This window comes from Pseudorasbora parva, chromosome 23 (assembly GCF_024679245.1).
Source record: "Pseudorasbora parva isolate DD20220531a chromosome 23, ASM2467924v1, whole genome shotgun sequence".
Taxonomy (NCBI): domain Eukaryota; kingdom Metazoa; phylum Chordata; class Actinopteri; order Cypriniformes; family Gobionidae; genus Pseudorasbora; species Pseudorasbora parva.
The window spans coordinates 6,530,934-6,557,256 of NC_090194.1; the positions used below are offsets into that span (position 1 = coordinate 6,530,934).

At 37.2% G+C, this 26,323-nt stretch overlaps 4 protein-coding genes across 11 annotated transcripts in view; all 4 read right to left on the reverse strand.

The window, feature by feature from the left end:
• Window positions 1-175: 175 nt before the first annotated feature.
• On the reverse strand, window positions 176-7,350 carry vps51 (VPS51 subunit of GARP complex). Its single transcript, XM_067432668.1, has 11 exons — window positions 7,027-7,350; window positions 6,694-6,823; window positions 6,103-6,249; window positions 5,718-5,937; window positions 4,225-5,128; window positions 2,702-2,917; window positions 2,542-2,625; window positions 2,324-2,458; window positions 2,029-2,150; window positions 1,242-1,329; window positions 176-1,145 (listed from the first exon to the last, which is right to left on the reverse strand). The coding sequence occupies exons 1-11, from the start codon at window positions 7,207-7,209 to the stop codon at window positions 885-887; spliced, it is 2,490 nt and encodes an 829-aa protein (XP_067288769.1). The 5' UTR covers window positions 7,210-7,350; the 3' UTR covers window positions 176-884.
• Window positions 7,351-7,725: 375 nt separating this feature from the next.
• Window positions 7,726-16,788, reverse strand: frmd8 (FERM domain containing 8). 2 transcript variants are annotated; one of them, XM_067433221.1, is made up of 10 exons: window positions 16,617-16,788; window positions 16,100-16,187; window positions 15,807-15,974; window positions 13,835-13,936; window positions 13,695-13,753; window positions 12,670-12,836; window positions 10,631-10,852; window positions 10,285-10,558; window positions 9,890-10,112; window positions 7,726-9,797 (listed from the first exon to the last, which is right to left on the reverse strand). In XM_067433221.1, the coding sequence occupies exons 2-10, from the start codon at window positions 16,185-16,187 to the stop codon at window positions 9,685-9,687; spliced, it is 1,416 nt and encodes a 471-aa protein (XP_067289322.1). In that variant the 5' UTR covers window positions 16,617-16,788; the 3' UTR covers window positions 7,726-9,684. The 2 variants fall into 2 exon arrangements, with proteins under 2 accessions (XP_067289322.1, XP_067289323.1); XM_067433222.1 differs by lacking the exon at window positions 16,617-16,788 and adding an exon at window positions 16,382-16,591.
• A 4,338-nt stretch (window positions 16,789-21,126) lies between these two features.
• rab1bb (RAB1B, member RAS oncogene family b) lies at window positions 21,127-23,286 on the reverse strand. The gene is made up of 6 exons (XM_067433470.1): window positions 23,014-23,286; window positions 22,516-22,588; window positions 22,336-22,431; window positions 22,153-22,248; window positions 21,893-22,024; window positions 21,127-21,796 (listed from the first exon to the last, which is right to left on the reverse strand). The coding sequence occupies exons 1-6, from the start codon at window positions 23,025-23,027 to the stop codon at window positions 21,602-21,604; spliced, it is 606 nt and encodes a 201-aa protein (XP_067289571.1). The 5' UTR covers window positions 23,028-23,286; the 3' UTR covers window positions 21,127-21,601.
• A 468-nt stretch (window positions 23,287-23,754) lies between these two features.
• Window positions 23,755-26,323, reverse strand: part of ehbp1l1b (EH domain binding protein 1-like 1b) — a 28,446-nt gene continuing 25,877 nt past the window's right edge. For all 7 annotated transcript variants that reach the window (XM_067432498.1, XM_067432497.1, XM_067432495.1 and 4 more), the window contains 2 exons: window positions 24,879-24,993; window positions 23,755-24,777 (listed from right to left, as the gene is read on the reverse strand). In XM_067432498.1, coding sequence (XP_067288599.1) covers window positions 24,690-24,777; window positions 24,879-24,993 — 203 coding nt within the window. In that variant the 3' untranslated portion in view covers window positions 23,755-24,689. The remainder of the gene's footprint in view (window positions 24,778-24,878; window positions 24,994-26,323) is intronic.

Consider the following 26,323-nt stretch of genomic DNA (forward strand, 5'->3'; position numbering starts at 1 on the left):
AAACCAATCCGAATTAGTGAAGAACGAAAAAGACCCGCCCTCACTGCTTTCCTGACCAATGGCGAGAGAGTTTGCGCTGGGTTCATATACAGTGCACTCAACAACCATAGACAGTAACAACCGCCTACAAACAACAGCGGTTTCTCCTCCCAAGAAACTGTTAGACGCATAGTAATTTTGTACATAACGTTTATTAAATACATACTATCCAGTTATGCAGATTGAACAGCCTTTAAAGTCGATGAATACAGTAATAAACCATAAAATAACATTTTGAACAAATAATCTTACACTTAAAGGAATAGTTCACCCAAAAATGGAAATTCTGTCATAATTCACTTAACCTCATGTTGTTCCAAACCTCTATGAGTTTCTTTGCTCTACTGAACACGAAAAAAGATATTTGGAAAAATATTTGCAACCAAGCAGAGAGCAACCATTGACTACCATAGTAAAGTAAAAATACTTTGTTTTTCAAAATATCTATACAGGTTTGGAACAACATGAGGGTAAGTAAATTATGACAGAATTTTCATTTTTGGGTGAACTATCCCTTTAATATAGTGATCTTAGTTAAATAAATGGGTTTATTGAATTTTAATGTTGCACTGTTTTAATGTTCATTTTGTGACTCTGACAAAAGACAATACACGTTCAGCTTTTAGCACCCAATGCTCACATATTCAAAGCTTCAACAAAATGAAGGTAAAAAAAAAAGTGATCTCAATGCTGATTTGATAGGGTTCAATTGGAGGTCACAGATTTTATATTCAGTGTTCAAACGAGCAGTTACATGAAAACTTCAAATATAAGTATTAATATTGTCCATCAAGTGAGTCACTTATGTGCAAACTGGACTGCAGATTTAAGGACAAACACCCATTCTACCCCCTCTCACAGATGACCTCAATGACACTTTGCTCCATTGGAGACGGGTCCAAGCACCGATGGGCGGCACTACCAACAATCTCATCCAACAGGAAATGCACCAAGTTCTCATCAGACACAAACCGCCAAAGGTACATCTGTAAGTAATGACAGTCCACTTGGATTTGCTGCAGTCCGTATCTGCCAAATGTTCGGAGACGGACACATTCAAGGAATGTCTTCAGACTTATCTTAATGATGCCAGTTAGCACGGAGACCTAGGACAAGAGGGAAAACTGGTTATACAGACTGAAAAAATTGGTCAATTAGTTAAATTACATTAACAATAGCATAATAGTGTTTTGTTTTTTTACCTTGTTAAACTCCACTGGACTAAAGATATCAATCCTCTCAGAAAATAGCTTGTGAATGTTACTGAGCAAGTTTGTGTCCATTGGAGCACTAAGGGAAAAACACATGTATGAACAATATCCTATATCAATATGTGACTGTATATTCCATTATATCTTGACATTACTCAGGTATGACTTTTTTTCTCCAATTGATTTCTTAATTTTTACCCCTATTGAATATTACTATATACACTATAAATATTCAAACTATATAATTATATTCAAATGGTGCAGATTAAAGAAATCAATAGAAAACTAAATATATATTTTCCAATAATACTGTAATAGTATAATGCAATAATAATATAAAATAAAATAAAGTTTATCTTAACTTTTAGTACAACAATATTAATATTCCTGGCTGTCTTAATTTCTTTTCTTTTTTAAAAAAACGTTAAACCATAAACGGAAGCTTGTTCCTGCCAAAAATAAATAAAAATAACTGCAACTTTTTATCTTTATGATTACATGACAAAGTTATAAGAAAAAAAGTCAGATAAAAAGTCACAATTATCTTTAAAAAATATGTATTCTGTGGCTGAAACATGCTTCCATCAACCATAGAGCTTATATTTTACTGGAAAGTGCAGGGAATCTCCTTGGCTTCTCCTTTGTTAACAATAGATTTATAAAAGATTACAAATTTGGGAAAATGGTTGACATAGGTTGCGTTTTTTAAATGCACAGAACAAGGCTCTGTAAGACATTTTGATTTAGGCTCAGTAAAATGAGTGCAGTGATTGTGCACCTGGGAGTGTAGCTCGGTGCATAGCGGATCTGCGGTCTTGAGCTGCTGTACACAGAGAAGGTGCGTTTGCTGGAGTCACTGCTGTGGGCTTTCCTGACTCCTTCTTCATAAAGCAATCCCACCTAGACATATGCACAAAAGCAAAACATTACAATCGGCTTATGCAAAATGTCTAAGAACAACATACTCTAGTATTAACTGCATTCTTTGCATAGATTCAAGATGGCCTGTTACTCATCTTGAATATTTGTTTTTTTGGGATTACAAAATTTGGAACAAATGTTCGATGCATCACCTGGACGTCAATAGAGGTGGTATCTTCCACCACCCTCTTCATTACAGCTCGGACATTTCTAGGTTCAATGGTGTTCACCCAGTCTCTTGTTTCCACGCTCTTCCTCAGCATCTGACTGATGATTAACCCCTGAACCTGTATTAAAACAAAACCAGCTCAACAACAATCCTAGACCAAAATAAATGACTCAGGACAGCTACAGCTCTACTTTTAATTACCTTCACATAGTGGTTCAGTAATTTCTGAGCTGCTTCTCTGGCCTCTGCACAAAGTGCTGTAACAGGAGTGACTGGAGTGTGGTGCTGTTTAGAGAGGAAAGTCAGCATGGATAGACCATTTAGAGTTGGTTTTCATCAGAATATAATGGATATGGAATACCTGTACAAGAAACTGTTCATCTGTGAGTGTGAGAATGTAGGAGATGGTGGAAGTCTCATAGTCCAGACAGAGACGAGAGAGCAAAAGAAGGAGGGCAGGAGGGGTGGATCCTCCTCGGTCCCCGGCGCTCTCACAGTACTGCCGAGATGACTGACAGATAAACTTAATAAAGCTCACCACCAGACCCTCACGCACACCCTGACTGCAAAACTCACCCTGAGAGAAACATATGAGACGGGTATTAGACAAACAACACAGGATCAGTAATACTTAAAGGGCTAGAATGGCATAACCCCCCATGTTTAAGACTTTAGTTTATCTTTGAAACACAAATAAAGATATTTTAATTAAATCTGAGAGATTTCTATCTCTCCATTGACACTATGTGCAACTACCAATTTGACACTTCAAAAAGTTCATAGAGATCTTAAAACGAACCCATAATTGAGAATTGAGCAGTATAGTCCAATTTTTCTAAAGTGACAAGATCGCTTTGTATGACAAACAGATTGAATTTAGGATTTTATTCATATATATATATATATATATATATATATATATATATATATATATATATATATATATATATATATATGCTGATTGATGTATATATATATATATACATCAATCAGCGAACATAAACAGACACTCAACCGAACCTGCTTGGCACAAAATAATAAACTACTTGCCGAAGCTCAAACGTGCTCCGTAACATAAGCATGCCTGAGCTTCCATTTACCATAACTGATGTGTGCGTTGATGAATGTTTAAATGTGAATAAAAGCCTGAATTAAATCTGTTCATCATAAAGTCATAATTTTGGACTAAACCGCTTAATTCATATGGATTCGTTTTACGATCTCTTTATGAACTTTTTGAAGCATCAAAGTGGTAGTTGAATAGCGGTCAATGGAGGGACAGAATCCTTTTGATTTTATTAAAAAATTCTTCATTAGTCTTATGAGGGTGAGTAAACGATGACAGAATTTTAATTTTTTGGGTGAACTATTCCTTTAACTTGGTGGTCTTCAGCTATCGCAAAAAAAATATGTTTTGAGTTTGGACTGGAATAATATTATACTTGGTGACTTTTGTGGTACTTGTAATATGAACATGAACAGAAAGGCCTAAATGATCCTTAAAAAAAGTTACACGAACACCACTGTGCTCTTTGAGATTCATATTGAGATATATTTCTATAGTCATTTAGTAGTTACTAATATTCTGTGGTATTACATGATTTTCTTTATTTCTCCCACCCGATGGCACCAATCAACCTTCCATGTATTGAATTGAAATACCTTTGGTCTATTTTTAAATGAACCACTGTGTAGTACAGAATACACTCATTTCATTTAAAAAAAAAAAATTATGGTTACTGTCTTCAGTCTGTTTTGACCACCGAGGATCACAAGCGTGACCCTTCAGTGAGGAATATCAGAGGGTTAAATAAAACATCCAATACTAAAATGTAAGTTTTTACATACATAACTTGCAGTACTTATATATACTTTATTATTTACCTTGAAATAAGGCTTGTTAGAAAATGTGATGTCCTTTGCTGTGAAGAGATGCACTGATGCTAATACAGACTTTAACTGATTCAGAATAAAGTTTGATAAGGACGTCAGAAGTTCTGGCAGACTGGGAGGCGAATCCTTCCCTGTAGCCCCTCCTACGAGAGCACCGCCTCCCGATGCACTGGCCCCACCCACTGATAGACGAGGGGCAGCCAATGCCTGTCTTACATCAGTGAGGCTGTCATGGTAGAAGGTCTGTAAGGCAGACAGGTACTGTTTGATTCTCTCTCTGGCTGCTCGCACCACTATCTCAGTTCCTTGACTGGGCACTGCAGACCCCGGAAGTAGTTTGGATATGGCCTGTAATCTGCGATGGAAGCGATCCAAAGCTCTCACTAACAGAGAGTTATCTCCCACCCCCTTCTCTTCCTGTATCCTCCGCTCCACTAGAGAGAAGTACCTAGCAGCTAGGGTGTCCACAAACACATGTAGCTTGCCATTAGCCATCTCTGGGATGTTCTTGGAGGCCAATTCACCCTCTTGCGGACGGTTGATGAACAATTCTTGATAGGAGGCAATAACCAAACAGAGACTGCTGACAAACTCATTACACCCTCGATCTATGAACTCTAGAATGTCTGTTCCGGCCGTAGGGGAGAGGAATGGGTTGAGCACAGAGGAACTAGGAGATACGGGATTTGATCCAGGACTTGCTTTTTGGGCCGAGCCTCCACCAGTATGAGTAATCGCAGAGTCTTTAAGCTCCGCCTCCAGTCCCTGGAGATCCGCCTCCAAACGAGACTGGGCGTGGCTGAGGAATTTGTCACAGAGCTCCTCCGCAGGCTCGTCCAACTGCAGAAGCAGCTCAACACATTCAGAGAGATCTTTAGCACTCGAACCTCCATCCCTGCAAGAACATATTAATTTTTAATAGAACGTGACTTTAGAGAATTTGGGGGGAGGGGGCACCTACAGTAAAATAAAAATAAAAAATAAAAATATATATATATATATATATATATAAAATACTATTATAAAACTTATTTTAAAGCTTTATTTCTAATTTTCATAATACATTGATATGAGTATTATGAAAATGATGGTAACACTTATTAACTAATATATTAAATATGTTAATTTACAATGAGATATATATTTGTTACAGTATTTATTTGATAATACTTAAAATTAAGGTGTGATAATGTATATAATACTTATTAATTTTTTTTATCTAATATGTACATTTTATTTCAGCTTTATTTCAATTAATGAATTAATGATTATTTTTAATAGTTTTAGTTAATAACAACACTACTTCATCCATTTGTCATTATATAATGTCCGATAAAAGCATCGTGACTTTGATTTTAGACTCATGACAATGATTTAATTAGCAGTTAAACCAAATTTCTGTTTCTTGTTGAATTCTACTAAATATAGCATTAACATTTTTTTCACTAATACAAAGATGCAATGACATCCGTGAGAGCACAGACCTGAATTTCTGCCGCAGCTGTTGAGCGAGCTGCTCCATAATGACATGGCAGTCGTCTTGGATGCCCCTGAAAGAGGGCATATGACTGTACTGCTGCAGTACACAGCGTGCTCTCCGGTGGGCGCTCACCGCCTGGGCATAGGCCTGCAGCTCCAGACACTTATTAAGCCTGGCTGGCAGCTCAAACAGAAACTGCAGCTTACGGAGGAGAGTGTGAACACCTAATCAGAAGGTGAAAGATGCATGGCTTGAGTACAATTCTTTTAGAGCTTTTAGATCAATTGTATATGAGAGCATCTAATGGGGTTGAGACATAATGGTTGTTATACTATCAATACAAGGCAACCAAATGAACTAGTCATGGATCATACATTTATTATTCATACCTGATAGTTTAGTGATCTGTGCATGCTGGTCCTGCAGCGTCCCACTAATGCGGGCACTAAACTCTGTGATTGCAGACATGTTCGCTGATAAGCAGTCCATTTCATCTTCCATCTTCTTAAAATCATTCTTCATTTTTCTGATTGTGTCTGTGGAGAGACAGTTACACTTTTAACATCAAAGAAGGTTATGAATGATGCAATGCTGTGATTAATGTCCAAACAAAACCTGAAGTCCAGCCATGCTGGAGAAATGCCATTAAAGTCCTCATAAAAACAGAAATGAAATTGTCTTTTTATATATATCCAATTAAAAAAGCCTTTTTCGAACAGTTATATTGATATTGCAAAAAAAATAATATACATTTTCTCACCCTTAAGGTTAAGGTAAAGGTAACCCAAGGTAAAGGTTAAGGTTTTGATTAAAGATTACAAGTGCACGTGTATTACTACTAATAATACTACAAATAGCTAAATAATTTATAAGACAAGGCAATGTTCCATAAATTAAAAAAAAAGTCAATATTGATTTTATGGTGACTCCATTCCAATGCCACTCAATTCTAATATTTATTATTTCATCCATTTGCTAACCTGTGGCTGAGATGAACTTATTGTAGTTTTCATAAACCAGCGTTTGCATGTCACTGTCCAGAGATCTGATCTGCTTCACCATACAGCTCTCATGATCCATCAGCTCAGCCAGAGAACACTCATTCCTCAACTGAGACAAACAAGACATGTCAAAGCCAAACCAAGTAGATGTTAGCCTCTATTTTACACATGCACAGTCATACATAGTGGAGAATAATGTATGGAATATGTCGGATACAATGACAATAACACCACAAAGTGACAGCATCCTCAACACTTCTAACGTTACGTCGCAAACAAAAAACACAAACTTTTATCATTATCCATCACTACCTTATTTAAATAAATCTCTGGGTCGAAATGCGGTCCGTTGATATCACACGGATCCAGAGACTCGGCTTGTTCTGCGGCTTTTCCTTCCTCATTCAGGCCGTAGTAGAGCTTCAGCATATTGTGAACCCGTCGACGCTGGGCCGGGTCCGAATCCGGTGGGGTTGTAGCCGAGTTAATTTCCATTATAGCTCAACTATAGCCTCAGAACGAGTAGGACGTTAATTAATGAATGAATGACAGATGTCAACAACACATCTGTTGCAAGAGCTCTGGTTGCTCCCTGCCAACTCAGTTTGTGTATGGAGCTACTGCTCTCTGATCCAAAATGGCGCTACTGTAGAATGTATTTCAAAATAGAAGTCCAAGACGTAGTTCAATAATAAAACAAAAATGTGCTATTATTTGGACCAATTTTAATTTAATTAAATGTTAAAACAAAATGCCTTTAACATTTTTAATGATAAATTAAACGTTAATACAAAATTACTTTAAAAATATAGGTAATGTTTGTTTCTGCTAATATAGGCCTAGAGATATATAAATATACTTTTTTTGTTTTGTTTTGCCGATACGTTTTTTCATTCTTTTCCTCCTCAACATATTATGTTAATCACATCAAAGACTTTATTGCAGGCATAACATTAATATAAAAATCCATTATACAGAAACTTATTTACTGAACAGTATGCCAGAAGTTAGTACAAAGCAGGAATAAAAAGGTTTAATGTTGCATATAAATGGTTTCAGTTAATTTTACAGTCACAAAATTTTGGTTGTGAAATTTGTATAAATCTTCACAAACAACAAAAGGTAGAGGAGATACAAATTCAAGAGACAAAGGACAGCAAAACTATAGCAACAGATCAAATGTAAATGTAAAAAGGCACTTTAAATTAGTATTGACAGACTCATTATTTTTATAACATAGATGTGACTATCTACAGAACAGTTAGTATGTGCATGATACATGTTGTGATTGAAATACAAATATTGGATTAGTTTTAGAATGGAAAATAAAATGATACAGAAAATCTGGGATTAAGCATTTTAGGATTAAAGTCATGATGAGAATACAAGCATTTAGGATAAATACAGAAACGCAGTGAGATTTTCTGATTTTAGTGTGCACTGATCATTTGATACCATCCAGCTGGCCATTTTCCTTACACAGTTCAGCAAGTGATGCAAAAATTTAAGTTTTCATTTTCCACACTTTTAAACATGATCAGTACAAAAAAAACAAAATTACAGAAACATGCACACCACAAAATCAATTTAAGACTACAGATGTCATGCATGTATAAATACAGAATTATGACCGGTAACTGAAGCCCTGTTATTGCAGGGCTTGACATTACGCTTTTACAGGTACCTGAACATTTAACTTCACTTGTAAAGAAAAAGAAGCAGTGCATTGATTTTAATACTAAAATGGGATGCATAATGAAAATAAATTCAATAATATAGTAATTATGCACAATTCAGACAATGGTGAAACTTTCAATTGTTTGGTGATGATGCCAAAGGGCAAGTAACTGGACACAGAGGACCAGACATTACGGTCAGATAAACTATGACACCTGACGATTAGCATGACACTTCAGATAGTTGCCAGATTGAACGACTTCCTTTGATATTTCTAAGAATTGCCCTGAAAAAACAATAATGCCAGGCCCTGCCGTTACCAATAATTTGGTAAAAAACCAAATACATTTCAAAGTTTGGTACATTCAAGCTCTGAAAGCCTGGAAATACAGTACAATGCTTAGGGTATTACACTGTTTGAAAAGCATTACTAAATAGCAGACAAGCATCACAGATGGATCATCAAGCACCTACATGATTGGTGATTTGATGTATTAATTAAAGTTCTCTCTGCTTCAAAAATGCAGACCTGGATTGTTTTCAGCAGTGCATTACATTGCACCCCATCAGAAAGGCATGATTCTCCAGAGCAACAAGGTAGTGAACAACACTCAACATGTGTCATGATTTAACTTTGGTCACTATTGAACACAAAAAGAAAAAAAAAATCATTTTGACATTGTTGCTCAGTAGAAGTCGACATAGGAGCACAGCCAAAACAACACACACATTCAGTAGACAAGTAGCGCAGAACATCATAATCTCACTCTATGCTGTCATTGCAATGTTTTGCCACAAACTGCAGCCCTGGTTTAGCGTATAGGAGCGGTCGTCCTGTACTAGAGGCATTGACTGTTTGCTTTGGTGCAGCAGGTCTAGTTTTAGCAGTATTAGTGGTGTGGATCAAAGTGCTGGACTGCTGTACTCGATTTACAGCCACAGGGATGTAGTTTGGTTTGATGTTTGCATAGTAGAATCTACATTCAGAACAGTGGCTTTCAGATCGTCTCATAGCCTTACATCTGCACCATGATGTCTATAAATTAATTTGACAGATAAACAAAACTGAAACAAATTTCACATTCCTTTTTTTAACCGCCAACTAAGAAAACATTATCTTAAACCTGCGACACTGCATAAATCATCTATAAATAGTGGTTCAGCTCTTCGGTCTGTGATCTTGGTCCGATCTGTCCATGATTCGGGTGGTTTTGCACTGCGTCTCTAAGGATCTCAATGGACAGGTGTTGTTTTTGGTCACCGGGCAGAATAGGGCAGTGTTGAAGACGGGGTTCACCCTTGCTCTAAACTTTCAGTCACCTGAACAGCCGAGTAAGTTGGAGGCTGTGCCTGTCGCGTGAAGAATGAAGCAGCTCTTTTGGGCTTTAGACGTTTAATCTCTTTTCCTGAAACAAGACAGATGAATTCAAATGAAATAATGGGCATAACAAATGCACACCGAGTCCGTCTATGCATGGACACGATTTTAGTCCCTCACCGTTATCAACATAGCTGATGGTGTTGAGTGAATGGACTCGACTACAGACGACGCTGCTCTGTCTGCGCAGTTTCCCCTGTCGACGCTCTCGGGTTTTCTCATTGGTTTCCTGGCCTGTAGGTTCTTGGGAAGGCGTGACCTCACCGTCAGCACCCACGGCTGCCGACTCACCAACAGAACGTAACTCCACACAAAACTCAATGAGCCCACTCATAAGTTCGGCCTAGAGAACAAAAAGTAAATGGTTAAATAATGCACAAGTATATCACAAAACATTTAATTATGATAAAATAATATTTTAAATGTTTAAATGATTTTATTGCATTTTAATATTTTATTGCTATAATGATTATATAATTGCTATCCAATTAAATATTAATTTACTGTGTGCTTACCTGTTTTGAATAAATTTTTAATAACTTATTGACATGCACGCCAGCCTCCTCTCCATCAAACTCCAGCCAGAGTATATGAGAGTCTCCCTCGTTCTCTGGATAGCTGTGATCCCAGGACAGCTCACTGAACTTGAGACCCAGGAGGACATGCTTCTCTTTCACATCCATGACATACACTCCTTCCAGACTGATGCCAACACTCACAGCCTTACGGCCACCCCTGTGAAGGAGGCCCTGGGCTGGCTTGTCAATCTCACCCATGAAGAAAGCACATCTGCCAAAAATACACATATGTAAGCCTAATGCATTTCATGTGCGAACAACTTAGCACTTGCGTTGATCGTACCCGTAGTAAGGCAGTGTGTGGCAGCTCTTGAGGTACTGGTGCAGCAAAGCAACAGGCTCCTGGCTGTGGCTGGTGGCAGCAGAGGAGCAGACTGAACGATACTCCTTTATGAGATTATGCTCCATCTCAGCATTTCGCCCTCCTCTCCCTCTTAGTGTGGACAGAAAACCTCCTCCTCCTAATGCAGCGTGGGCAGGAAGGAATGAGGACAGCTTCTTCTCTCTGGAATAACATTGAAGGGTTAGTTCACCCAAAAATGTTGTTCACCCAGAATCATGTCGTTCCAAACCCATAAGACTTTTGTTTCACAAAATAAGATATTTTTTGATTAAATTCCAGATTTCTGACTATTGGCTGATGCTGTTCATGCAAGCACAACGGCATATGCAGCTGATGCTGATGCAGGGGCTGACCAATCAGTATTAAAACAGCATTATATCAAAAAGTATTCGTTTCTCTTCATAACATTAAGGTTGATCCACAGTAGTCACATGGATTATTTTAACAATGTGTCAATAGTCAAAACAATAGTCTTTAAAAAATATAAAAAATATAATAGCACCAGAACATCAAATGGGATTCAAATTAATTGTACCTAGGGTACACTCAGACCATGGCAAATCATCTTTTTCTTATTAAACTCCATGGCTTAGTTACTACCCCACTAGAAACAATTCCTCCTTTAAAAAATGTTCAAAAATGTTTTGCAGTGTAAAATGAATGAATCATGTTGCTGTTTTAATTAGTTGAATTATGATAAATGTTTTAGTTTTGACTGTTTTAGAATGTATCGTGTGTTATATGTTTATGTGAAATTTTATTATGGCCATCTTGGCCAGGACTCCCTGGAAGAAGAGATTTATTTTAGGGTGCTTTCACATCTCTAGTTCGGTTCATTTGGTCCGAACCAAGGGCAAACAATTATACATTGTTGCATTTTTCAGATTTTTTGGTTCCTTTTCACACCACACTGATTGCTTTGGTCCGAACCAGTTGAAACGAACCAAAACGCAGGCACGTGACAACATCCACATCACTCATTGGCCATGGCGTATTTCCTAAACTGCTTTTCGATTGGTCAGAATTTACGTGTGGGAAAATTCCAACAGGCGAGGCAAAGCCAGCAAACTATAATAACACTATGGAGAGACGACTGCGCGGGCCAGTTTTGTCCCTGGCCATAATCTACTAAACGGTGTGTATTTACCACAGTATGCAAACAAAACATTTCTATGATGAAGTTTGGGTGCGACATGAAAACAACGTTCTAATGCACTGCAGACGGCGAGCGCGCATCGCTCGTCACTTCAAGAGGAGGCGTGCATTAATTATTAACTCTTGACATGCTTCCATCTTCCGAAAATATTGCCAACGATCTATCAGGTAATAATATCATGCACACAATGTCAGCGCAGCTCACTACGGCAGCTGGTTCAGTCCAAAAATGATCAGTACTTTTGCAGTTGGTTCTGTTCGAGGTCGGATCACGTTCTCACCACAAACAAACCGCTCCAGAGTTCGTTTGAAAACGTACCGAGACCACCTCTTCAAGGAGGTCTCGGTACGCTTGTTTGGTCCGCTTTTGGTGCGCACCCGAGTGCGATTGCTGCTTTCAGACCTGACCAAACGAACCGCACCAAAGAGGGAAACGAACTCTAGTACGATTCAACCGAACTAAATGAGGCAGGTGTGAAAGCACCCTTAATCTCAATGGGACCTTCCTGGAAAAATAACGGATAAATAAAAATTTAAAAATAGAACTTTGCCATCTATGTGGGGTAAGAAAGCTCTCGGATTTCATCAAAAATATCTTAATTTGTGTTCCGAAGATCGAAGGTGAACGAAGGTCTTGAAGGTTTGGAACGACATGATGGTAAGTAATTAATGACAGAATTTTAAATCTTGCATAAACTAACCCTTTAAGAGAAATAGATCTTAATTACAGCAATTCAGGGTCAATTTTCAAGAAGAAATTATAGCTTTACATTAACTTGACACCTTTATATTAACCTCATTTAATCACAGATATAGGAGGGCACCTGATTGCCGCTGTTAGAGCCTGGTCATCCAGCCCAGTCCCCAGCTCGACAGCACAGGACAACGCTCCCAACGTCAGCCAGTGTTCAGGGTCACAGGGGTATCGGCCCTCTAAGATATTCATCTTGGCCTCAGCATAAAGCAACTTTAACACTCCTTCATCTTCAATCTGACATTATAAATGAAAAACGTTACACAACATGAAATTCACATCATCTTATAGCAGTGGTTCTCATCCAAGGGGGCCTCAAGATGACTAATCTAAAACTATGAATTAATTAAAATAATTAAAAATGCCAAAACATGCATACAATCTGAATGTAAACAAAGTCCATTTATGTCCTCTCATCAAGAAAACTCTCATTTCTGTTAATAAATACAATTTTGTTTTTATTAACAAAGGTCCATTCATGTTATGCTCACTCTGAAAAATAAGCCTTTCATGTGATGACCTCCACTGCCAATGCCAAATGACTCCAGACACAAATGTTTCCAATCAAATTTTGATAAGATTGTATACTGACAGGAAATGTCTGACATGAAAGACATTTGATGTTGCACATGAGCCCTGAATTTTACACAAGATCTCTATGGGGTCATATTGCACAATGTGACAAGCAATAACCATAATAGACTAAGGAAACACACAGTGACTGTGCACTGAGATAGATCACCCAAAAACACCATATACTCAGCCTCATGTCATATCCAAACCTGTATGAACTGTAAAACACAAAAGGAATTGTCAAAATAAATTGAGGATTTTCCCAATGCCTATATAAATGGGGTCATATACTGACTATATACTGCTCATATACTGCTCATATACTGACTAAATGGGGTCATATATATGACTATGGGGTCATATACTGTACTGGACTTTTAGTGAGTGGATAAAACAGTTGAGAAAATCTTTTGTTGTTGTTGGTTGCTCCATAAAAAAAGTCTTGCAAAATTTTGGAAAATTTTTCATTTTTGGGTGAACTACCCGTTTAAAGGCACAGACATCTAAAAACATGTTCATTACCTGAATTTCTTTTGACCTGGGATAAAAAACATTTCTTTTGTACATTAGACTTGGCTCATCTGAAATACACAAGAGATGTGTTTTTGTTAGACAGTTCAACTTTCAAGTGAAGTATGCAAAAGCAAAAACACAAAAAACACCTTGAGAAATGTCTTCTGTAGGGGCCTCGGTAAAGCGGTACAGCAGGTCCTGCCACTGACGACACAACTTGTAGGGAAGATGTTTCGGCTTCAACTGCAGGTCTGTTCAAACATATCACAGCAAAATTAGGCGGGAATCAACAAGAAGGACTATGTAAGATATGTATACATAGATGCCTCATTAGTGACTTTCTATCGGCTGATATGTACATTAGCTGTCCTTCATTTTGAAAAGAAAACGGGCTTTGTGAACAATTGAAAGCAAGTTGCCAAGTTCTGCAACCGTAGTTATACAAATACATGTATGAATATCTATATCTGCAATAGACTGATGAAGCAGACAAATTTATAGGATTTAGTTTATCATAAATGGTAGATCATTCTGCATATGCTAAATTTTTAGGTTAAAGAGATTATAAATTATTGATCATCAAAGAACCCTACAGACACATAGATCTTAGGTTTTTTTAAAAAATGAAAGCAGTGAACTCATTATAAAACAAGTTAATTTAAAAAATAAAATAGATCAAACCATAAACCAATCAGCCATCAAAATAATTTAATATTATAAAAATGGTAATAAATAAACAATGTGCAGAATAGGCATATTTATTCAAACCATGTTTTAAGTAATCATCATAAACTATGTATCATTAGCTTAAATTTAGAAGTGATAGTGATATAAATGCATTAATTTGTAATGATAAGCATAATAAAATTGGAATTAAAGCTAATGTGACATTAAAAAGAAACCGTAGTTAAAAACTTGTAATATTGAGTTAATACATAGGCTATAAAAACACAAACCAACACATTCTTACAACAATTCAACAAATACAACAATTCATGTTGTGGCATCTTGAATTCTGTTTTTGGTTCAACAGCTTCTGAAGTGTTGAACTTTCCAAAATGGCAGGTTCGTCGACGTGCCTGAAGCGGTCAAGTGAGGCATCTATGTATACTTATCTATGGTCTCAAGAACTCGACACATGTTGGTACAAATCACAGTCTGCAGATTTTGGACAGTCAGTGTTGACGAATTTCACATAAAATCGTGTAGTGTATGATAGACACAGACTCAAATTTAGCTTCAGACTATGATTCCATTCAGTCAGAGGATATCAAAACTAGAGGATATCCAAACTGGCTCACATTTGAACACATAAGGATTTAAAGTCATACATCTCCTAGTTGTTCCACACCAAGAACGATAACTATAACGATATGCCAATGCACAATATTGTTCTGTTTATTATTATAATTTGCCCTGCAGTTTTGTTGTCTGCCGCTTTGAGCAGAAGACAAGTTTCCCTCAAGTTTCCCTCTGCGGCCATCTTTGAAACGCCTCTTTGAATGGGGAAACATCAAATTCTCCAAAACAGTTCGCCAAGCTTACAATAAATTTCATATTTGAAATCACCAAAGCAATCTGACAATCATAAATGTTGTTTCTAAACACTTGAATCCTGACAAAAATATTGGGCGCTGCACTCTCCCATGCATAAGTAATCGGAGTGCACCATATTCCTAAAAAAAGTCTTTGTTGTATGCTCGAGCTCTTTAAAGCTGAGTCACTACTCTCCTAAAATTAGAATGATTATTAAAATGTTACAGTTAACATCCTTGGTGTGAATGGCCTTTAGTGTATGATGCCCAGTTTTTCCAAGTTTTCCTAGTGTTTTAAAATCTGTTAAGATTTTAAAAGTTGTGTGTATTCTAGCCTTTAATAAAAAATACGTAAATAGATGCCTTTGTTTAAAGAAACATCAAACAATTCATAAATGCCACTTGGAGGCATTAACGCCCCAAGGACTTCCTGAAGTCCCCTCCCAAACCTTTGCGTGCAAATCAGTTATAGAGAACGTAAATACAGTAATTTCATCTCTCCTTTCTTCATAATCTAAATATGGGTAGGTCATACGATCTTGTATTAGTCTGACATCTGGCCCGAGCACAAAAGAGCTTTCATTACCAAGCAAAGGAGAGCAGAACCAGAAAGCGAACACATCTACGGCAGAGTTGGGAATGTTGAGAGCCTCCCGGACGTTGCGGCCGAGCTCCTGCGCATTCATACAGCCGAGGCCCTCCAAAGTCAAGTGCACTGCACTGTCACTCGCCAAGTACACCAACAAATCTTGAGCTGGAGAAACACAAGAGTGACACTGATCATTTCAGGTCAACAATAATCAGATTGGGTTCTCCATGCTACTAGTGACATCAGATCCAGAGAGGAACCAAAGAAACATTAAGGAACAGAGAACAGACCTCTGGTGACTGAGGAAGCCACACTTCCTCGCTGGGAATGAGAGTCCTCTGATGGCTCAGGGAGGAAGTCGCCATCATCTCTCTCCATCTAATCCAGAAACAAACACAAGTATTGAATAGGGAGCGCAAGGCGTTTTTATACGAGACTACTTCTACTAGTTGTTGTTGGTAACGTTATATTCTGAAAAAAGTAAGGAAAAATTAAGTCATAATTTCGGATAGTTTCATAGTACAGTCAAAAACATAAACGTATCACTTTAAGTTGAAGTAAATAACTGTTACCGTAGTAGAGGCTAACGCAGTAACTTTTCAAGTTCCTGGAGTATTCCTTGCATGTTTTACAGTTTATTTTTGCACAGTTGTACCAAAAATCTCATATAATCGATAAAAATACAATAATATTATCAAAAAGGCAGAAAACTTAAGAAAATAAAAGGAACGTCCCTGTTCTGACCAGCTAACGTTAGCTAGCCACTACAGCAACTGCCTGGCAACCAAACTACATACAGCTACATACCGAGACACTGTCCTTCGTTTCAGAAGCTGATTTCTCGATCAAAACAGACAGAAAGCATCAATATTTGAGTGGATTAAGTTACATAAAAAAGCTGAAAGTATGACGGCAGCAGCGGCGCATCTGGATAATGTTCTCAAAACAGCGCCCACCAGTGAAATCAACAAAAACCTGGAAGAAGCTTCATGAATGTTGAAGCGCCATGCTAAAAAAAAGCCAACAGAGGGCGCACCACCTCAGCAGTAGACACTACTAGAATTTAATCAATTAATAATAGGCTAATAATAGGCTAATAATAATAATAATAATAATAATAATACATTTAAAAATATATATAATACCTTTATTATAATTTCCTTTTGCATTTAATATAGGCCTATAGTAAAAAAAAATTATATTGCACATAAAACATCTGGATATAGGCTAAAAGATGTTTACATCGTATGCTGACATGGCGAAGAATAAATTACTGGTCATTCATTCATATACATCATATATATATATATAGGCCTAGACTTATTGCGCCATATTCTTCCATTCATAAGTAATGCGAGTGCACATTTGATGGGCTTCATACTCGAAGATTATCATCTCCTTTCTAGGTTTTAATCATTTCTGTGCGGCGCCAAAGCCAAGTCTGTTAGGGCTAGCCTATGGGTCCACGTGATTTCATCATTGGCATGAGTTAGAGCCATCTGCTACTTTGAATTGCATAAATAATAGTTTTTTAAAAAAAATTTTTAGAATAGTTAATACATTGCAAATGACCACAGTTTATAAACAGATAAGTTGGGATGTTTCTATTTAGTCACTGTAGAAAATGTTCCAGAAATCAATTAAAGTGATAGTTCACCCAAAAATGTTGGGTGACTCCATAGTATCTTCCCCCCCCTCATACTATGACAGTCAATGGGGAGGGGTCCAACAACTGTTTGGCTACCAACAATCTTCAAAATATTGTTTGTGTTCCACAGGAGAAAGAATTCCATTTATGTTTGGAAGAACTTGAGGGTGAGCAAATGACTGAATTTTAATGTTTGGGTGAACCAACCCTTATAATGACAAAACATGAACATTATCACCTTCTTGGAAGAGCAATAATATTGCAAAACATTAAAAAGATTAGTCAGTTTTTTTATTTGTTTATTTAAGAGTGCAATACAGATATACAGGCTTGTTAATCTGAATGACAATGCATTATCAATTAGCATTTAAGAAGATTTAAAAAAAACATTTCAACATCAAAAATGCATTCCTATAGACAAATATGGTGTTTCACACCACTCTTTGAATTCCTTGACCTCCCTAATTTTCTTTTTTCATCAAAAAGTACCCTCTTACATGAGAAGGTCTCCCTTTGAAACTTGCATTTTGCATCATGTTCCTCACTGCGACAACTTTGGACAATGCTTTTTTATATGATTCAGTAGAGTACTTGACTGACAGAAGGCCCTCCCACATGAAGGACAGATGTATGGCTTCGCTCCTGTGTGAATTCTCTCATGTTTTTTCATAGATCCTGACTGCGAGAAACTCTTTCCACAGTGTGAGCATGTGTACGGTTTCTCTCTAGTGTGAAGTTTTTGGTGTTCTTTCAAGTGACTGACTAAATTAAAGGCACTCCCACATTCAAAGCACACATGTGCTCTCACATTGGCATGCAGTTTCTGGTGATCTTTAAAATGATCCATGCGGGAATAACTCTGTCCACAGATGGAGCACAAGTAAGGCTTGTCATTTGTATGGATTCTCAGGTGTCTTTTCAGGTGTGCTGCAAACATGAATTGTTTGCCGCACTGATCACAGTCGAACGCTCTTACTCCAGAGTGAGAGAGCTGGTGATCTCTGAGATTCCTTGGATCAGCGAAAGTCTTGTCACAGAGACGACATTCGAAAGGCTTCTCTCCAGTGTGAATCCTTATGTGAATCTTAAGGTTTCCTTTTTGTGTGAAGCTCTTTCCACACTGAGGGCAGTGGAACTCTTTTTTGGCTCCTGTTTTGTTTTCACCCTGAGAGCAACTGAAGGGATTTTGTCCTGTTATCAAATGATCATTCTCCCCTTTGCTCAGTTCTTCTCGAGTTTCAATCACATCTAAAATAAGCACATCATTTATCAATTGTCAAAAAATATGTAATGTGAAATTAAATGATATAGAAGGCTATTATGAGATATCTGCCAGTCTCATATTATAAATACACAACGTCCATACACTTTTATAACCATTTGGAAACATTTTTATTAATTGTTTAAGGGTTATGTCACCACTCTGCTTTTATTAAGATATATGACCACCAGATCAGATGATTTTGATTTCTTAATGTTAGCAGTTTAGAGAATTTATAAATTGATACTAACCTTGTTCTTTAGTAGGCTTATCTTTAGTTTTCCTTCTGCGTGGTCCGGAATCTCTCACGCGCACACTTTCCATTCTTGTAGTAGCCTACGTATTCTCCACTTGAAGTCAGACCTTCATACTGACGTCTGAAACTAAACCTAGTACTATTGTAGGCTACTTATTTGTGAATTGTTGTGGGAGTGTCTTTAATCTGTGAATCGCGACCGCGAGGTGTGAATTGTACGCTTTTTTGTGAGTTTTTGTGTAAATCACTCTTCAGACCTTTCTCACATAATATCACAATCAATTCAATGCGACCATTTAAGTAGCTGAATGATCCAAAATGTGTTTTGGGGGCGGGAGCATTTTCATTCAAAACAGTATCGGTTTTTAAATGCAAATAATCGATTCATTTTAAATGTTTAAAAAGCAGGTAACGTCTTACCGAATACCATTTTGACTAACGTTAGGCCGGCATCAGTTTCCTCAAGTTCGCGTGTTCTTTGAATGAGGAGAGCAGAAACAAAATATACCGTAGTTTAGCTGTTTTAACGATTATAAGTCAGATTTAGACTTTAAAGCATACAGAGCTCTGGGTCACCGCTGTCCCTGATCCCATTCATTTCAATGGAGCGCTGGCGACTTCCGGTGACACGAGCGACAGTGACCGTTGGCGACAGAATGTGGGCGTGTCAAGCGAAACGAGACACGCGACAAAAGTTCAGAAATTTCAACTTTATGCAAACGAGAAGCGATTTTCGCGAGCAACAACCAATAGGAGTGAAGTCAGTGGAGTGCACGTGATCCGTCTGCTGTACTGCTACTGCGGTGTCCGGAGGAGTTGTTGATATTAGCTTTTAGCAAGCCCCCTGTTCTTTATAATATGTCTCTGTGTAGCCTACATACAGAGACACATTTAAAAAAATGATGCATGGAAAAACGTGTCTGGGATTGTAAGGAAATAAAGTAAGTTTTGACTAAACTGCATGCAATATGGTCTACCTATTACAGTACAGTGTGTATGTATTCTAATAACTCGCTCTGTTCTGCAAAACACTAGTAATAAAAACGGTACTATAGTACAAATATATTTAATGACGTTTATATGCAACCCGTAGTGGGAACGCCCACTAGCGACATGAATCTCTGGCGCTGGCGACATGCAGTGACAAAATCGCTGGCGGTGTTATACACAACAGAATATGCAATTTTCTTAGGAGTCAGATGAATTTCTGGTCTCGTGGGAGTCAGACGACTCTCTGGTGTCATTTGACTTCATTTGCAACATCGCCCCTCCAATTCCTGCACATAAGACTGATTCTTTGTTAAAGGGTTAGTTTACCCAAAAATTAAAATTCTGTCGACATGACTTAGCCTACTACCCTCATGTCTTCTTCGACACCTGTGAGACCTCTGTTCATCTTCGGAACACCAATGATTTTTGTTGAAATCAGATGACTCAGACAGGCCTTCATTGACACATTGATGTCATTTGCACAAAAAAACAACAACAACTAAATAACGACTTATATAGGCTAGGCCATGATGGGTAAAACAAAGATTTGAACAGTTATGAATCAGCATATCGATTCAGGAATCAGCGTATCGATTCAGGATCCGGATCGCCAATGTCAAGTGATTTCAGCAGTTTGACACGCGACCCGAATCATGAATTCAATAGGCTGATTCATAATGCAAAGTTTGTTTTGAAATTGGCCCATCATTATATAAGTCATTATTTTTTTTATAGTCATTGTTTTTTGCGCAAAACAAATATTTTCATCGCTTATTAATAATTATCACAATATACAATACAATATAATTATCAATAATAAAATTATTGTAGGGGCATTCATTTTAGAGAGATTAATTTTCACTACAATTAATTAATTAAGTCTATAATTAGACTTTGTAACTATGGGTTTCTATGTGTATAAAGAAATTCATACAAGTTTGGAACAACTTGAGGGGAAACACTGGGAGTGGGAAAACACAGAAATCAATGGGGTCCATCAACTGTTTGGCTACTGACAATCTATAAAATATCTTATGAAGAAAGCAATTCATACAGGTTTGGAACAACCTGAGGGTAAACAAAATAATTTAAATTTTGGGGAGACCTATTCCCTTAAAGCAGTCACATGCACACACACACAATAAAAGGAGAAACTAATTAATACACACAAAACAACATATTTTAGTTTATTATCACAGAACCACAGTAAGACTCCACATGAGAATATTGGAGAGTCACTGCTTTACCATGCTGATGTACAACGACCACTCCACCACTTATTTAAAGCATGAACAAGAAAAGGCACCACTTCAGAGAGTTGCGATTTCCTGTTCATATGTTATGAATATTCTCATGATTGGATCAATTTGTGAATGTTACCATCTATTGACACAGTGATCTGGATATTTTTAACCTTCATTTGAATCAGTGTGTGTCTGTGCTTTAATCTTATTTTCAAACTCAACAAAAATGGGGGAAGAGCCACAAATGCTTCTTTGTTAAACAACAGTAATGATTTCTGACTTTATTGAGCACCACGTAGGAGAAAGTCTGTCATTAATATCCAAATTGGCCATCTTTACACAATACTCATCAATGTCCAGTCATGCTCATCAATCTCCCTGAGAAAACATGTTCTAACAGCATCCACCGCCTGACTGTTTCACCGGGGTGCTTTCGATTTTAAGATCAGGTTTCTCGGAACCCCCTGAAGTCCCTGGTCTCATGCGCTTCTTAATTTCCTCTGCCATGGTCATGAAGGCCTGCTCCACGTTCGTGGCATTTTTGGCACTCGTCTCAAGGAAAGGGATGCCAAGAGAGTCAGCGAACTCCTGTGGAGAAAAGGTGTTTTCAGGAAAAGTTAACATGTAAAGTGTTTAAAGGTAGAAATGACATAAAGACAAAGTTCATTTTATTGCCGTACCAACCTTAGCTGTAGTGTAGTCCACAACTTTTTTTGTAGTGAGGTCACACTTATTTCCTACAAGTAGTTTGTTGACATTTTCACTCGCATAGCGATCGATTTCCTTCAGCCACTGTTTCACGTTGTTGTAGGATTCCTGAAAGGACACAAGCACAAAAATGTGTGCAGTTAAAATACATTTAAGTTCTAAATCTTTAAGAAATGTGGTAAATTTCCAAATGTTTCAAGTATGGAGGTGCAGTTTTAGAAAGGGGTGTCACAAACCTGATCTGTGACATCATACACAACGATGATCCCGTGAGCTCCTCTGTAGTAGCTGGATGTAATCGTGCGGAATCTCTCCTGTCCAGCAGTGTCCCACTGTAATCATGGACAGGACTCAGTTTGTCTGTGGTTTCACATTAAATGATACACTTAATTAGAAAAATGTAAAGTATACAAACTCACTATCTGCAGTTTAATAGTTTTTCCATCCAACTCAATAGTTCGGATCTTGAAATCCACTCCGATCGTGCTGATGAAACTCTCTGTGTAGGTGTCGTCCTGGAAGAGAAGAGTCCATTATAATTCAAGAACAGAACGTCAGATATCGTTCATATCCAAGAATGCTGTTCAGAAAACACTTACTGCAAAACGCAAGAGAATGCAGGATTTTCCAACTCCAGAATCTCCAATCAGAAGAAGCTTGAATAAGTAGTCACTGGACAAAAATGCAAAAATAAATAGTTTCAATACAGTTATATATATATATATATATATATATATATATATATATATATATATATATATATATATATATATATATATAATATAATTATATATATAATATATATAATTTAATTATTATAGAAATAGAAAATTTTGTTGACCTGTCAACGTAAGGTTAAAACAATTTTTAGGCCATCATAAATGTTCAATATTAAGCTTTAATAAGTAGTCACTGGAAAAATATGCAAAATAAATTTAGTTTCAATACAGTTTAAATACATACCCATTTATTATTTAATTATTACAGAAATTGATCAACAACTGCGTAGGAAATTTGGTTGCCCCGTCAAAGAAAGGTTTAAAAAATGATTAGGCTATCATAAATGTTCATATATATGACAGGGAAAGACGACTTACTATTCAGGGTTCATGATGTGACAGCAAAAGGATTGTTATTGTTTGTCCAGCTGGTAGAAGCGCTCTGGGTCGCTTACTGTTTCACCGGCTGACCGACTCCGAGCCAGTATTTAGCCTGGAATAGTAGCAACAAAAAGAGGATATTTGAGTTTTGATAAGCCTTTGTGCACCGTTCCCGTTCCAGATTTCCTTGCAAAATTAACCCAGTCTGACTTTTCGCCTCCTCTCTTCTCTCTGGTTTTTACAAGCCGCGCAGGTGCGGCAGTGACGGATGAAGATGCGACGTTTTTCTTATCCGCTTTCGCCGCCTAGTGGTAGGATCCATGCACATGTGTAATGCTGTACTGAATGTAGCCAGAATTCACATAACAGAAACGTCAAGTTTGCTTGTTCTCTGTGGTTATAAAGTATGTCGGTTTAGCAGATAAGCTGACGCATTAAAAGTAAGTTAGGTCTTCGTGGTGTTTGCCCCTTAACGTTAAATACACACCGAGTCGATGCTTAGGTGTTGTAGGTGGTTTCCAAGGGGTTTAAAATGCGGTTGCTAGGGGTTTCTCTGTGTAGTTGCTTTTCTGTTCATGTCTTTAAGATTGTTTGTGAGCCTGACAAAAAAATAGTCCATCGGAGATTCGAACTGCAAAGGTAAAACTTTTGTTGTAGTCAAATGGTATTGTAAAAAAAAAAAAAAGAGTTTTATCCAGAAAAAAAGAAAAAGAAAATTACATTTATACAGCATTCATTCAAACATCAAACTTTATTGAATAAAACACACAAAATCTTAAAATAGGAATGAATAACACATTTAAATATCAAAAAGAGTAGCCTACAGTCAGACAAAATACTTTTTGTGTATTTATAAAACAGTCCATAAATATTTTTGTTATCTTTCAAGGTTTCAAACTGAAAAATACAGGCTTCGTTGTCAATATAAAAAGCCCCTTTTCAAAAGGTTTACATTTCTAAAGGCACTGCAATGCAATAAAAATGTATGAATACATTCGTTTGGAGACACAATCAGAAAATACAATTTGAATCTAATACAAGGCAACAGCCCAACAGAGACATTTTTGCATACCAGGAAACGACACAAATAAATAATGTAAAAACAGCAAACTTTGGCGCGCAAGGAAGAAACATTACTCAAACACTATTTCCAATAAAACTTAACAAAGGAGAGAAAATCCTGCTCACTGCTGTAGTTTGGAATAATTCTATTGGTTATTGAGCAAGGTTTAGTTCGCTTAAAAATTCATCAATAAATATTTTGCAATCTACAGCAGTATGAAAGATGTTTCTCTTTTATTTCTTGAGTTCAGTTTATTTGTCTGTAACCATTCAGGTGTGTGAAGGGTGTTTGTTTATTGTTCAAAAAAACAATATACACCTTTTCAGATTTAAAGTAATATTGCTTATATTATACCAAGCTCTTTACCAGTGCAACTTGGAAGAACATTTAAATCGTTGTGCAAACTTTTCAGGGAATAAATATTATGATCCACACTGGACATGTTTTATATTCCACTGTTGTCACTGAGATCTTGAAGATGTTGTGAGAAAGGGCTTCACGTTTAAGCCAAATGTCTTTGAAATGTAAAAAAAGGCACACTATTGTCTCGGTGTAGTCAGAGTCATCAAGATTGTCTCTGGTGCAGTCAGCCAGTTTTCATATGAATTCATTATTGAAGAACACACTTTTCCTTATTGCTGTATTTTCTACGTCTTGCATCCAGACCTTTCTGCAGTCGTTCATCCTCTTCCAAAGCTCTGCACATAAAAAATACATACAGTGCATGTGAATTGTAGAATCACATCATTTTCACCATGCCAGTGCACCAAAATAAATATACAAGTGTGACTAGACTCACCCTCTTTCTTTTGCATCCATGTCTCTGACCAGCTCGTCCCGCTTATTGACCAGTGACACCAGTTCCTGCAGCAGTAACTGTTCTCTGTGCTGCTGGGCCTGAGTCTTCTGCCAATCTGATGGATGGAATATGAATATGAGTGATATGATGGCATAGTGATGAAATACTGACTACTAAATATGCAGCCACAGAGGAAATATGTAAGTAAAGGTTTAAAGTATTAATAGACCAATATATCGGCCAAGTTGAGGATCATTTTTCCATTTTGTTTGTGTGTTATGTTTAACCCATTAACAAACACCCCCTTTTTAAGCATAGACATGAAAAATAAATGGTTGTAGTTCATGAATGCTTTGGAATACAGAATTAAAGTTGGTATTTTTGGAGAAGACACTTAGCAGATTATTACAAAAGTGAATGTGTAAAAAATGTATATAAGCTATTTTTGAAAACTTTTGTATTTTATACAAAAGTATTGGGACACCACTCCAAATTACTAAATTCAGGTGTTCAAGCACTTCCATGGCCACAGGTGTATAAAATCAAGCACCTCGGCATGCAGACGCTTCTACAAACATTTGTGAAAGAATGGGTCGCTCTCAGGAGCTCAGTGAATTCAATCATGGTAACGTGATAGGTTGCCACCTGTGCAATAATTCCATTCATGAAATTTCCTCACTGCTAAGTATTCTACAGTCAACTGTTAGTGGTATTATAACAAATTGTAAGCAATTGGGGACAACAGCAACTCAGCTATGAAGTGATAGGTCACGGAAACTCAAAGAGCATTTGTGATTTTAAAATAAAATCTCAGCATGTATCAGCAGAAGTCGCCAACTTTCTGCAGAGTCAATATCTACAGAACTCCAAACTTTGTATGGCTTTCACATTAGCTCAAGAACAGTGCATAGAGAGCTTCATTTTTCATGACCGAGGAGCTGCATCCAAGCCTTACATCACCAAGTGCAATGCAAAGCGTTGGATGCAGTGGTTTCTGTCTGACAATCTAATGGACGAGTCTGGGTTTAGCAGTTGCCAGGAAAACAATACTTGTCTGACTGCATTGTTCCGAGTGTAAAGTTTGGTGTAGGGGGACTGTGTTTTTCATGGTTTGGGCTTGGTCCTTTAGTTCCAGTGAAAGGAACTCTTAATGCTTCAGCATACCAATATATTTTGGACAATTTCATGGTCTCAATTTTGTGGGAACAGTTTGGGGATGGCCCCTTCCTGTTCCAACATGACTGCACACCAGTGCACACAGCAAAGTCCATAGAGACATGGATGAGTGAGTTTGGTGTGGAGGAACTTGACTGGCCTGAGCTCAACCCAACAGAACACCTTTGGGATGAATTCCCAAACAATTCCCAGAATTGTTATACACACAATAACAATTCTGTAACTATTGTTAATTTTTGCTTCAAAAATGAAATGATAAAGTGTGTGTG

What these genes read in the sequence shown, in the direction of transcription:
- vps51 (XM_067432668.1), bottom strand. Translation starts at nt 7,209, where the DNA reads ATGGAAATTAACTCGGCTACAACCCCACCGGATTCGGACCCGGCCCAG. An exon ending in ACAGATCACTAAACTATCAG is followed by an intron (nt 5,938 to 6,102) that starts GTATGAATAATA and finishes CCTTCTGATTAG; the next exon opens with GTGTTCACACTCTCCTCCGT. An exon ending in GCACCGAGCTACACTCCCAG is followed by an intron (nt 1,330 to 2,028) that starts GTGCACAATCAC and finishes TTTTTCCCTTAG; the next exon opens with TGCTCCAATGGACACAAACT.
- frmd8 (XM_067433221.1), bottom strand. Translation starts at nt 16,187, where the DNA reads ATGGAGAGAGATGATGGCGACTTCCTCCCTGAGCCATCAGAGGACTCT. An exon ending in TAAAAATTTATTCAAAACAG is followed by an intron (nt 10,113 to 10,284) that starts GTAAGCACACAG and finishes TTTGTTCTCTAG; the next exon opens with GCCGAACTTATGAGTGGGCT. An exon ending in CATCAGCTATGTTGATAACG is followed by an intron (nt 9,798 to 9,889) that starts GTGAGGGACTAA and finishes GTCTTGTTTCAG; the next exon opens with GAAAAGAGATTAAACGTCTA.
- rab1bb (XM_067433470.1), bottom strand. An exon ending in TGTATGATGTCACAGATCAG is followed by an intron (nt 22,025 to 22,152) that starts GTTTGTGACACC and finishes GTGTCCTTTCAG; the next exon opens with GAATCCTACAACAACGTGAA. An exon ending in TGGACTACACTACAGCTAAG is followed by an intron (nt 21,797 to 21,892) that starts GTTGGTACGGCA and finishes TTTTCTCCACAG; the next exon opens with GAGTTCGCTGACTCTCTTGG.